This window comes from Cyrtonyx montezumae, unplaced genomic scaffold (assembly GCF_038088225.1).
Source record: "Cyrtonyx montezumae isolate F1298 unplaced genomic scaffold, pur_monq_1.0 scaffold_3, whole genome shotgun sequence".
NCBI classification, from domain to species: Eukaryota; Metazoa; Chordata; class Aves; order Galliformes; family Odontophoridae; genus Cyrtonyx; species Cyrtonyx montezumae.
This window is the reverse complement of record NW_027072034.1, coordinates 38,148,674-38,162,883: the sequence shown is the minus strand read 5'-3', so window position 1 is coordinate 38,162,883 and position 14,210 is coordinate 38,148,674. Positions and strand designations below refer to the sequence as shown.

The window sequence follows — 14,210 nt, the reverse complement described above, 5'->3', positions numbered from 1 at the left end:
AGTCCTGTGGTTGAAAAAAAATAACAGATGTGTAAAGTAAACTAGCTAACACTGGCTAATTCAACAAAAAATATGATAATATTCTCAAAAATCAACATGTCAAAATAGTATTTTTCAATATCCATATTCAGTCTGTATGAAATATTTTGAAAATTTGAGCAAAAAAATACACTAATGCACTGCAGTGAACATAAAGTGAGTAAAAGCTGAGCTGATATTAAAACAAACAAACAAAAACTCTCCGTTTTATCGTCGGGATGGACTTTGCCCTCATCTCCTGGCAGGCTCTGACGCTCTCTTCCCAGCAGGCCAGTGCTTCCCTGGCCCTGCTGTCCTGCCCGGCCTCTCTGCACCTCTCAGGAGGAGGGGACCACACTCGGTATCGGCTGCTGCTCGAACAGGCGAAAGGAGCATAGGTGGGGCTGGGCTGCAGGAGCATGCAGTGATCCAGCAGCAGTTGTTTTAATTCCCTCCTTCATGCCTCAAGCCCAGCTCAGGGTTTTTGAGGTTTTGGGGGTGAGGGGCAGGCTGTCCGCTTTCCTTATTGCTCTTACAATATTGCTCCTTATTTGTATCTGTTGTAGTTTCCATGGAAATAAATAGTAAGCATTACTTTTGGAGCATCCCATGTATATCCACGTGTGTCTATATGTAAGTTGAAAGAGTGCTGGTGCAGTTGTTTCCCTGCTCTGCTTGCTCCTAAGCCATTGCATGCTGCTCTCCCCCTGTGCAAGGAAGCAAAGCAAAGCACAACAGCACATTGCATGTGGCATATGTCTCGTCTAGAGCCACAGTGCATGCTGCAGGTCATATTCTACATTCCAGTATACTGCTGAGTGTGATTAACCTGTGTCGTTTTCTTGCAGTTCTGGGCTTTCAACTTGCAGCAGTCAGAGTTGAAGAGAAGTGGGGTGCAGCAGGGTGCCTAGAAAAAGTTATATGTCTGTTTGGAATTGTTACAAATACATTTGAGTTAGGTCCACCTAATTCAACCACTCAGTAGACCAGGCTTTCAAGTTGAATTAATTGTATTCGAAGTCAGTTAAGCTTTTGTTAATGGTTGATGAATTTGGAGAAAGAAGTGGTATGGCAGTTGTGTAGTATGCACATGAAATATGCTCTTTCAGAAGAGAGCAGGTTATGGATAATGCTTACAGACAATTAAAAATGTTCAATGGAGTGAAATACATCCACAGAGAATTGGGCTGGCCTATTCTAGCTGCTTATGGCTCTGCAGGATTTGGCTTCATTTAGCAGGAGTGTTTAGACTGAATTTCTCTAGAGTCCTATTATCTTCTATGTGGGAGATACTAGGCTGAAAAACTGATGGGCATATACTTCTGATTCTAAATGAAGTATTAAGATTTTAGTTAATAATGACATTTGAGAACTTTTCAGCTGAAATTAAGTGGTAAGGTCAATTACTATTTTCAAGCCAATAGCAAGTAATCTCATAATTTATTGGTTCAGTTAAACTTTGGGGACTCCACTGTGACTTCTAGTCTGGGAGACTTCTACTGAGAATAATTTCATATCAACAGATTTCAACTTGTCCATGCAAAGATTAGACAATCTATACAATTAGTATTTTAAGATAATTTTGGTATTATTTTGGTATTAGTTTTTGTACTGGAGGAGTTGTATTGGGATGAAAATTAAGAGCAGATTTGAAATAAAGACAGGAAAGATTTAATGAAAAGAAGCTTCCTCAAGTACGGAGCCATACTTTAGATGAGAGTGTTCAAATGGGCTTTACTTGAGCTCCTTAACGTTCCTTGTAAAAATGTGTAGGCTGCTTGGGAAGATGCTATGAACTTCATCTGTAATGCCAACAACTAGATGCGGATCACAGACATACAGATGTATTTGTTGCTCTGATCAAATTTTACTGTTAAATTTCATCTGACTGTCTTTCTGTGGAGCCCTGTAACTGGTTTCTTTATAATACTTTGTTGTCTTTCATTTTAGGCATTCATATCAATCATACTGCTCTTTGCTTGGAAGCATTATAGTATATATCACTGCAGAAAACATATGCATGTATTTGCATGTTCCTCCTTCCAAATTCTGGCACAGTCTCAGCAAAACTTATGAGCTAGAACCTTTGTTTTCTCTCCATGGGTTTATGCAATAATTAATCTCCTGCTGTCTTTGTCTTGACTAAGCTCTTGTCCTCTTTCGATATAAAACATATTTTCTCACTCTTGAATTATGGTGGTGTATTTTTTTTTCTGCCCCCTTCTCCAGTTTTTTTAAACTTCACATTGAAAATAGTCACCTTTTGATTGTAAAAAATAGTGCAATTCCTGTCCTAACCACCTCACTGGTCTCCCTCTTGTAGAGAGATATAAGAATTGGCTGAGTTAAATATTTCCTCTAACATCTTGCTAGTGACTATGCTTATTTTCTTAACTTATTTTCAGGATTGCTGTCTACCAGGAGATGATATCAACCCCACCTTGCATAACCACTGATGGCATTCTATTCAGGTGAACAAATTTTTGTCTCTTCCCTTCACGCATGCATGTACTTGGCAGAATTAAAGATGTTTTGTTTGACTTGGCCGACCATTTTTTCCAAGCAGTTCAGGGTTCAAGCGAATAATTTTTCCAGTAATTTGTTTGCTGTCTTTGTTCCCTTCCTTACCCCACGTAGGAAATGTAACTCCATGTTAAATCATATTGTTGTTCTTTCTCAATTTTTGTTATTTCTTCTTGAATGTGAATTCCATGCTGTTATAAAATGGTCTCTCCCTTTGTGCAGCCCCTTATACCAGTAATATAAGGTGCCAGGCTCCCATATTGATATAATTTCCTTGTAAAACTTTGTTGGAGGACCTGAATCCTCTGGCTATGCCTTTGTCATATAATTATTTCTAGAATCTAATGGGCAGTTTTATAGGTAGAAAAAGTTTATATATATGTATATACGTTTTGTATTCTTTCACCCTTATTGCTTTAATGTTCTATCAGTGTTTTGTAATGAAACATTCTTTCATTCTTCCTCCAAATATTGTTGAAAGATGATGCTTTTAGCTCTAAGCACGATTTTGGGTTGTTTTGGTTCTGTTTGTTTTTTATGATGTACTGTAATGCTACATAACACCTTAGGATACAGACATGTAACTATAAGCAGTAGGTTACCTGAGATGGAATTTATTCATGACCCTATCTAAATCCACAAACAGGATTGCCACTGGGGTCAGCAAATACCCATGAAAACTAATACCCAGAAAAACAAAATGCTGGGATGGGGCTGCAGACATAAGTAGAACAAATTTCATCATTTACTTTATTTTATTCCATTATATGTATATATATATATATATACATATACATATTATATATATATATATATACATCAGACAGACGGGAAGAAGTACTCTTGTCCTTAGCATGGAAAGAATGCCCAAGTGACTGCATTTGGGGGCTACTTGTTTCCAGCATTCTTTAGAGACCTTTCCCTGACTCTAACTGAATGCATTAGCACTCTGAAGGGTTCATTATGCCAGTTCTGTATCTTTTACAAGATGCTACACTGGCTAATAGGAAATTCTCCATTACTTAAAATGAGTAATCCAAATATGGAAATTAGAAATACCTGTGCTGTTTCTACAGCAAGATCTTATCTCTCTAAATTGCTGTTTTAATGAGCAGTACAATGTACAAAAAAAAAAAAAAAAAAAAGAAGAAGAAGAAGAAGAAAGAAAATAAAAAAGCAAGAACTTTGTTCTTAGGTGATTAAATTCCCATAGTAACCATAGTTACTAATTTACCACTGGGAATTCATTGTCTCTGCAGAAAATCCTGTATGTTGTGCTTGCCTGTTAGAGGTGATGGTTGTGTTTGATCATTGAAAAACATGCTTTTCTGTATAAGATCTTAAAACACAACCTCAAATCCTGGAGTGGCTTTGCAGGAGAATTCTTAGCGTGTGCAAGAGGCTAAGCTGCCTTCTGTCCATCAAAATTAGCACATATTGCAATAATTACATTGTGCAAGTTAAAAATCATTGTAGGATCAGGTCTTACTTGGAGGAATGTGTAGCTTCAAATGCTTAAGTGTATTTATTTAAGAAGTCTGGCATGTATGTGTAAAAATGTAAAATTTCCTTTTGCCAGGTATAAAATGCAGTTGAGTGGTATGGGGATGTTAGCATCTTGGAATGCCAGTAGAAAGGCTGCTGCTGCCTCTCTGACTACTACAGTGACATAGCTGGTAGAGCTGCAAGTGGAATCAGTAAAACTCTGCCCTTCTGCTTCCCTCTGAAAGTGTGACTGGGAAACGGAGTCCCACTGTTTTGTTTGTCATCACTGCCCGTCTGCTGCCAGTGGGCTCCCATCCCTGTACCACTCTCAGAGTCTCAGATATAAAAAGTTACTTTGCTGTGTTTCAGGAGATACCTCCTAATGGCACTGACTTCATGTTTACTCTGGAACACGTTTGCCCTTGGTACAGCTGTGGACTTTAAACCCAATATACTTTTGTTCCTGGCTGATGATCTTGGTATCGGAGATATAGGATGTTATGGGAACAATACCATAAGGTAAAAAAAAAAACCCTCAGAAAAATATATTTTACAGTACAGAATAACTGAATAATTAAACCTAGCAAGAAAATAAGAAATGTTCTTAATTCAAGGCACTAGTAATTTGGTAATTGGTGCATTAAAGTACCTGTTGTTCCTGTGCTCACAGGGATGGGGCCTAAATAAACAATGAACAGTGAAAGGAAAAAAACTTTAAACCAGTTTTGGTTCCAGTATCTCTGGATGCTCTGAGAGAGTGACTGAATGAACTCTGAGATTAAGGATCCAATTGAGCTGAAAACAAACAAACAAACAAAAAAAGACCTGCAGGAGTTTTAGCATAGAAAAATATCACCCTCCTTATATAAGTCTTTCCATTTTAGTTTTATTTTTAAATTAAAAATTACCAGCAATGCCTAGGTTTCTTTTCAGTGTTGTCTAACACACTCTGTGGCTCTGTCTCAAGAATGACTTCTCCAGTGATTACAACTCACTTTACCCACTGTATTAAGATTTGTTACCGTGTGAGTCCTGAAGTATATGGAAAATAACTTTTTGAGGAACTACTCTAAACCTCTCATTTTTTCTTGGCAATTTGTTAAAATAAGGTTCAAGTTACTTCATTTAAAAATTGAAATTTTATTTTAGGACCCCAAACATTGACCGCCTGGCAAGAGAAGGAGTGAAGCTTACTCAGCACATTGCTGCAGCTCCGCTCTGCACTCCTAGCAGAGCAGCTTTTCTCACGGGCAGATACCCCATCAGATCAGGTTGGGCCCATCTTGAATGACAGATTTCTATGTACAGTGCTGAGGGACTATAATACCCAATAAGAAGGAATGGAGGAGAATTCAGCTAATTCCTCACCCTGAGTTAGAAAGTGCATAGCCATTGTCTGTAACTTTCTGTAAGTAACTTACGATCAGAAACCGTTGCTGACATCAGCTTACTTTATAGGATTCAGGAAATCTTTATGATGAAAATAGATAGGTGTAGAGAAATGCCAAGAGTACTATTTGTCATTTCTTTAGTACATTGCAGCCTGAACTGTTGAAATTCATTTTGATGGTGACAGTTAGAGGTAAAGTTGAAACAGGGCTCCCAGGAGAGAAGTGTGGAAATTCATAGTCAAGGTAGTGAAGAAAGTCACAAAACTGAAGTGACAGTGGAATGTTGGATCCATTCACCGCCTACTTTAGACACCTTTTGGAAGACATAATAGGTATCTCCCACTAGGAGTTAAATAGGAAAAATAAGTTACTTACTTTAGGAGAACTAAGTGGAAAATCAGTACGGTTGGAGAGATATATCTCACCTAACATTACATGACATACCCCTGAGATAGGGAAATGCAATTGTTCTCTCTCACTTTAGATGTGGAGCAGAGAGGCCAAATTATCACAGTTATTCAGAGAGGCAGAAAAGAGAACCTACTATATACTGTCCCCATCAAGGAATTTTCAGCTCGATGGTAAATCTAGTGCTAAGCAGCATTTGTTTTGAAAAACAACCCTTGAATACCTGAAACATTTAGATGTTCTGTTTTTAATGTAATGTGCCTACCTTTGAGATAAGCCTGAATTTACATCTAGTGAGGAACATTACTGGATGCAGGTTAAGCACCTGGCCTATAGGCTGTCAGGAGCATCCCAGCCTCTACAAACAGAGCACAAGAGGCCATCAGGGATGACTTGAACTATTTCTGTCAGGGATGGCTTCCAGCAACCGATACCGAGCACTGCAGTGGAATGCTGGGTCAGGAGGGCTCCCTGCAAATGAAACAACTTTTGCCAGACTTCTACAGCAACAAGGCTATACCACTGGGCTGATAGGTAAGTGAAAATGTTTTAGTGTAAGTTTGAAGAATAATTTGATTACGTGAATTTAGGCATTGTACTTATCCCAAATGGTTCATGAACATGAATCCTATCAAAAAGATTGAAGGAAGAAAACAACCCCTTGTAATTGTAAGGCTAAAAAACCTATGATCTAATGAGTTTTAAGACAATACAAATATTTGTACAGGGCATGTGAAGCAGGAAGGATTAAAAACTGACCCATTATTATTATGGGTGAGCATTTATTTTACTTGGCTTAAGGCTTCTGAATGTTTGGCTCACTGAGAGAGTTTTGTTAACTTTGTTATTTGTTCCAAATAAAACAGTCTTTGAGTATTTCACCTGCCTTTAGGAGGCAAAAGGCAGAGAAACAAAAGAAGGATAGGGAAAGAAAGAAATAACATCTGTACCCATAGAAAAGGTGATGAAGCACAAGTGCCTCACAGGTGATGCTGTGAGGTCCCAAAGGTGCACAGTACAGTGGCAGTTCCCTCAGAAGAAGCTGACATAGAAAGATGTTAGAGAAACACTGTCTTGGAGCACTCGCTTTCCTGTCTGTGACATTGATCAGACCTCTACAGTTTCAATTTTTATCATTCTTTTGCTAAATACTCTAAAACGAACTGGCAACGTATTTCTTTTCCCTTCTGTTCTGCTTTTATTACTGCTCAAGTGATGGATGCTTCTGCAATGGATCCTTTAGTGTAAATTTATAGGTATATCCCTTAAATCCAAGGAGTTCAGCTGTGCCAAAAGCATTGTCATCTCCAAGTTCTGGAAATAAATGTGGCTATATTGAATTGAAAGATAATGAAGTAAAGTCTTTCTGGCTGAATCTATAATTACTTGGCAATCCTATAGACCAGCAAACCTCAGGGTCCTTTGATCCAGTATATTTTCTAAGCAGACAACAGCTTTTGTCTGCACACTCCATTTGGGAGACTGGGCAGGGATAGAGTGAAATGTTGTTTAGCACCTTTTTCTCCTTTACCCATTGAATAGGGACAGTGTGTAGGAAATCATCTTTCTGAGTCTGGTGATCGGAACATTTGTTAACACTGGCCAAAAAGTTTCCTGAATATTCTAGTAAATTTGTAACATATTACAAGAATTTGCAAATAAAGCAATTGAAAGGAAGGTGTATTAAGGCAGCTGGTGATTTAGAGACCATAATCCCTGATCCTCAATGAAAGACAATTGAAATACTATCCTTACATAACCTTCATCACTTCAGTGGCTGACCTGTCCGTTCTGCAGATTTCTTTGTTTATTGCATGACCATCTGGGATTCGCACATTAGGATACAACATTTATCCATCAAGCGCTGGTTTCATTCTGTCTCCTTGTGCACTTTGATGCTCCATTGAAAGGGGAGCCGTTCACCAAATTCCCAGTCAGGTTCTTGTAATGCCACATGGGGCTCTGTTCAAGTTGTCCACTTTAATGTTCTAATTTTTTTCATGCTTTAAAACCTTCAGGAAAGTGGCATCAAGGCGTAAACTGTGAATCCTTCAATGATCATTGTCACCATCCTCTAAATCATGGGTTTGACTACTTTTATGGCATGCCTTTTACACTTCTAAGCAACTGTCAAGAAAACAAACTTCCAGAGCTGGATGTAGCCCTTCAAGCCAAGCTTTGGCTTTACAGTCAGATAATTACCCTCGCTGTGCTCACTCTTGCTGCTGGAAGACTGACTGGTTTGGTTTCAATCCGCTGGAAGATAATTGCCTGTTTTACTTTGGCGTGCTGCCTTTTCTTCATTTCATGGTACTCCAGTTATGGCTTTGTGCAGCGTTGGAACTGCATCCTGATGAGGAACCACGATATCACTGAGCAGCCGATGAGGTTAGAGAGGACTGCTCCCCTCATGCTGAAGGAGGCAGTATCATTTATCAAAAGGTAAATGATTGTCTGTAGTTTTCTTTTAAGATCAGAGGAGACTCTGGGCTCTTTGAATAGGGTATTCTGTTTCCACTATAGCTGTAGCTGTATCTTTATAACTTTTCAAAATTCATATCCCAAGTTTTTTATTTAGAAATTTAAATTTTAGTTGCAACTACTCACATAGAAAGTGACATCAAATAACTTTTCACCAAATGATACATAAACATCCCACTATACACTGTAATCTGTAAATAATAAATTTGTTCCGTTATCAACCAGCTAATTTTTACATGTCACTCTGCAAGCCTCATTTGTGCTTTTTCTCATAAGCCTTATAAAACATGACATAAAAGGGAATGATGCACAAAATTATTTCAAAACACTTAACTCCATTTTCATGTTGTTCAAACACTTGAGAAGGAAGCTGAGTAACAGCTTTTATATACTACTAGCTTCAAGTTCCTCTTTGTCCTATACAGCCCTTGGTAACTATTTCTGTGTGCTATATGTCTTTTTGTAACATAGAGAGAGTAACAATCATTTTCTTAAAAGATGTAAACAAATATACTGAAAAGCTTCAATGTCCATCTTAGAAAAGCTACATAAATCTTAAGGAAAATATGACTATTTCCAATTGCATTTATTTAAAAAAGCATCAGAGACGTGCAACTGATTCTTGAAAATGTTATGCCAATGTTATGCTTATTTACACATCAGAATTTGAAAATAATCTGTCTGAAAATTATGTTGCAAGAAAGCAATAACTAAGATCAGTGGGGATGCATTGTATGTGTGTACAGTATAGACCCATTGTTTGTGTCTGTGCATTGTTGAATGTGAAAACTTTCAAAATATTTCAAGTGCACAACAAAAATTATGCTGCTTTGTTTTTCAGAAACAGACATGGACCATTCCTTCTCTTTGTTTCCTTTCTTCATGTTCACACACCTCTCTTCACCACAGTGAAATTTCTTGGGAAGAGCCGTCATGGTTTATATGGAGACAATATAGAAGAAATGGACTGGATGGTGGGTAAGTATTCTTGATTAGGGATTTGTTTCAGATATGTGTATTTGTGTTTTAAAGCAGGAGAAGTAATAATGCCAAGATATCCACAGCAACCTATGCTGTTAAAACCTTCTCAGAGAGCACTGCAAAAGATCATTATCAAAATATTATACATGTGGATTGATCTTTCTAATTGCTTAATTGTAAGCTTGCTGTCTCTCTTCTTAAATTTAAGGCAAAATTTTAGATTCGCTTGACAGGGAAGGTTTGAAAAATCATACCTTCACATACTTTGCATCTGATCATGGAGAACACTTGGAAGCTCAGGATGGTTCTGCCCAGATGGGTGGCTGGAATGGCATTTATAAAGGTAGGAAATGAAGTATGGCTTTACATGTTGATTAGAAACAGAAACGCAGTGATGCACACTGGGTGAAGTTATCCAGGCCAGACTGAGTTATGTTGTTTTCTAGCTTGAAATGCAGGTGGTGACAAACAGAGGTGCTTTAATCATAAAATTACTTTTTCTTTCAGTAAAATGTAAGCATTATTACACACCTCTTTGATAAAGGTATTATATAGTTTGATACCTGTAAACTATTTGATGATCTCAAGTGAAAGGCACCGAATAAAATGTGATGGATGCCTTTAAAACTCTCCTTTCCCCCCTGCTAGCCCCCTCATTTGACTGTTCCTGATTTACTTGTTTCTTTTTGTCATTATTTCCAGAAATCATTACTGTCCACCTATTCGATATGAAATAGGGTAAGGACACATTGTGCTGTGACTTGCAGCAACAGTTTAGCCTCTCTATGTTTCTATATTCTATGGAAACCAGTGACTGGCATAAGACCCAAATGGTTTTTGTGATGGATGATGGCCTCACTCACTGCCACCTGCTTTTTGTGCTGTGAACTATGCTTCAACCTTCTGAGCAGTGCAGTAGATTTTTAAAGCCACAAGATATACATTCATAACACTTTCTTCCAACAGCCCCAGCGGCTCTGAATCATTAGGCCACCTCCTCCTGTGTCTTGATGTGAGCATCCGCTTGAACTGGGGACTCAGGGTTTTGGCTGTTATCACTAGTGAACCATCCACTATTTGCCCAAACTTATTCTGTTATTATTTTCCTAAAACAGGCTTCTTCCAATTACAAACCTTATTGAGCTTTTCTGCAGGGCACTGTGGAGGTCGAAGACACGGAATTTTGCCTCCCCTATGGTGAATGTTTTGATGCTGAGCAATGGTTGCTGGCTGTTAGAGAAGGTCTTATTTATAGTGTACTTGTCCTTCATCTTATTCCTTATTTCTTATCTAGTATCAAGATGCTGTATTACGTTAGTTTATTTTAGTAGCAAGCTGGGAAAAGGTGTTTTGCTGTCATTTTAAGTAATATGAATATGACTTGATTTTGTAGTTCAGATTTTTTGCTTCTGAGTTCAGAGGTGTTGCATTAGGAAAGTCAGATCCAAGTCTCAATTTGAAAAACGCAAAAGATGTTTAAGGCATATGGAAGTATTTCTGTTTTAAGAACATATATTTTTGATGGGAATCCATGGCTATAAAGAGTAGAAATATTTTTTACAGATGTTTGTTAAAGTAAGATACTAATTCTTAACTTTGTGTCTTGTTACTGCTGCCTCTGTGAATATTTCCTTGTGAGTTTGCCTCTGAACTGCTGTATGTTGTTTAATTTTACTGCAGGTGGAAAAGGCATGGGAGGTTGGGAAGGAGGGATTCGTGTGCCAGGAGTATTCAGGTGGCCAAGTGTATTACCTGCAGGCACAGTTATCAATGAACCTACAAGTCTGATGGATATTTTTCCCACAGTTGTTCATCTGGCTGGAGGAATATTGCCACAGGACAGGTACGGAGATATTTTCAACATGAGAAATTGATATGCTATGAACCAAATGATTTCATTGTTTTTTGGTTTTTGTTTTAATTATCCAAGAAGATCCCTCAATTATACCCTAGTCTTAAGCTGATTATAAGATTTGAAACCCAAAAGCAACCCTCCCTCCCCTCTTCTTCTCCATATACACCTGGATATGCCTACAGGTATGCATGTTGTCAGAGGATTCATTCATTTCAAAACAAAGTTCAACATCACTCAAGAAAAAATGGTGACTGAGGTTGTTTTGGTGCAGAATTATCAGAGCTATGAACACATACAGAATCCTCCTAAAAATGTTAAACCCATATTTGCCCAAATAATTTCTATAAGCTCATTTGAAATTTGTTACATGTAAACAATTAAGAGATCAGAATCATTTTTTATGAATAAAGGATATTATTCCAGTAGACTAAGCCCTAAATATTGTGTATGCATTACTAACTGGAATGAGTTTACCCAGCTATTTTGAAAATAATGAATTATAACAATAATAAATAATAATAAAGAAAGAAAAAATCTACAGATATAAAATGTTGGCCTGACAATCTGTTGGCTGTGATAGTATACAGTTAACTCTGTCAGGTTTGTCCCCTTCTGAACATGCATTACATTAGGGTGATTGATGGACGAAACTTGATGCCTTTACTCCAAGGAAGAACTCAAAGTTCAGAGCATAAGTTCCTCTTTCACTATTGTGGATCCTACTTGCATGCAGTGCGATGGCACCAAAAGGACAGTAAGTGTAAATGTTCCACATTAACTACACTATATGAGATTTCTTCTCTTTATGTCTTTCTTGCTACATGACAGATTTCTTGCATGATGACTTGCATGATTATCTCTGAGATTCTTGAAATTGTTATGTATGATATATCAGTAATTCTTGCTAGCTGGAGTTGTCTTACAGCTAAGAAATAGCTGTAAGTAATAAAGGAAATGCATTATAGGAAGAGGGATGGGGAAATAGAGGCTAGCTGCCTACTACTACACTTGAAGCTTGATATTGTTTTCTTCATATCTGTACTATTTTCTATCTTCAAACTCAGTACTCAGTGCAGATAATCTTAAAGCCAGGGTGTGTGACAAGAGGTCTCCTTAGTAAGCAGCTATATAACCATTGCTTGAAGACAGTTCACCTTTTCCTCTGCTGTCTTGTAGTTGTGCCATAAGATTTATTTCCTGACAGGTGGAGCAGTCTGGAAGGCTCATTATGTGACCCCCGTCTTTCATCCAGCTGGGGCTGGGGCTTGTTATGGAAAAGGAATTTGCCCATGTTTTGGGGAAGGTGTGACCCATCATGACCCTCCGCTGCTGTTTGACCTCTCACGAGACCCTTCTGAAACCCAGCCTCTGTCAGCTGACACAGAGCCCCTCTTTGACACTGTAGTAGAGCGGATTGGGAGTGCCATTGAAGAGCACCGCAGGACACTGACTCCAGTCCCACAGCAGCTCTCCTTGAACAACGTCATCTGGAAGCCATGGCTGCAGCCCTGCTGTGGGACGTTCCCTTTCTGTTGGTGTGATAAGGAAGGTGACAGTACACAGATTTTGTGAGATGGATGACTGCTAACATGTCCTGTGGCACTGAGTCCTTTGCTGGCCAAGTTTTCAGAATATAATCATGTCCTTTGTCTTACAAGCCAAGTGAATGAAAATAAAGTAATGTTAAATAAAGACTTACCCTTGTATTCTTCACCACTAAACAAAGGTCTCAGGAAATCCTGCCCGGTGTGGTAAAGGACTTGTGTGGAGACAATTTTTCACAGATTTAGATACAAGAGACAGGTGTGGAGGGATATGCCTAAAATCTGTCTAGTTCGTGCCTGCTCAAGCAGGACAATTTGGAGAACTCTGAAGAGACCCTAGTGTATCATGCTGACTTAGATAGATGTCTGTATATTTGCAGTTGTACACCTGTGGTCTTCTGATTCATGGGCACTCTCTATCCATCCAACATAGTAGTTTGTCATTAATGGTTTCTGAATTTTTCTGTCTTTGCAAACAATTATTGAGATTGTTGAATGATTGGTGAATGTGATTTTGTGAGGGATAGTTCTCAGGAAGCTTTACTTGAGTCACAATAACACATATCACAGAAAAGTATGAAGTTGGAAATGTTGAAATCCAGGATAACTCTGCAATAGTGAAAAAGAGGGAAGCATTTTGCTCTTCAGTAAAAGGTCCCGGTGTGTATTATTTTGGCACACTGTAGTTTTGTTGTATAAAAGTTGCCAGTAAAAATGTTTTGGATTAATAGCATTCACTGTTTCAAAGTCAGTTAGCAAAATGTGGTCCTGTTTAGGCTCATAGGAATTAATGTTTAAAATACTTGCCAGTATACTTACATTTACAAACCGTAGCTGCTAAAGAGGGATCATGCCAGTACTAGTTTAAAAGAAAACAGCAAGAACCAGACAAACAAAAACCTAATAGTGTGACCCTAGCTGGGCTTTCTAAGGAGGCACATGTCTATACTTGCAGTGAAATTGCAGAGACTTTAATGCTTTAAATGTTATTACTGACTGTTCTTTGCAGGATGTAGATGAAGTCAGAGTTTATTTTAAGCATACTGCAAAAACTCCATAGAGAAATTTGGTTTTGAAGTGAGTTAATGGAAAGTGATTGTAGGTTTTAAGGATGTATTTTTCCCCCTACAGCTGCCCCTGCAAACACATTACTTGCTCAGTCAGTCTATTTCGTTAAGTTTTCTTATCTCAGTGTTTTCTCATAAGCATTACATAGAGATAATACAAATTTCTGTTTATGTCATTTCAGTCATAGTCATAGTCATAGTCTGTTTTTTATGCACTACTATAGAAAATCTGTCACAGTTATAAGGGTATGTATGAATGTCACCACTTCCTTTTAGTACTCAGACATGAGAATAGTGGGAGTATAAAGTACCCAGTGGCTCAAAATTAAGTTTTTGCTGGCAGAGAATTTACAGTAGTGAAAAAGTGAGGAAAAAATATTTCCCTGAGCTTTGGTGCAGTGAAAAAGCAGTTAACAGAAAAGGAGGAGATAGTTCAGGGCTCAAAATTTAAGGAAAC

The 14,210-nt window shown here is 38.0% G+C and overlaps 1 protein-coding gene across 1 annotated transcript; it reads left to right on the top strand.

Moving 5' to 3' along the window:
* Nucleotides 1-257: 257 nt before the first annotated feature.
* On the top strand, nucleotides 258-12,817 carry LOC136051371 (arylsulfatase D-like). Its single transcript, XM_065740781.1, has 10 exons — nucleotides 258-379; nucleotides 4,396-4,545; nucleotides 5,176-5,297; nucleotides 6,237-6,359; nucleotides 7,844-8,267; nucleotides 9,148-9,284; nucleotides 9,496-9,630; nucleotides 10,968-11,130; nucleotides 11,775-11,896; nucleotides 12,347-12,817. Exons 1-10 carry the CDS (start codon nucleotides 258-260, stop codon nucleotides 12,712-12,714), a joined length of 1,866 nt encoding a protein of 621 aa, XP_065596853.1. The 3' UTR covers nucleotides 12,715-12,817.
* The last annotated feature ends 1,393 nt before the right edge of the window (nucleotides 12,818-14,210 follow it).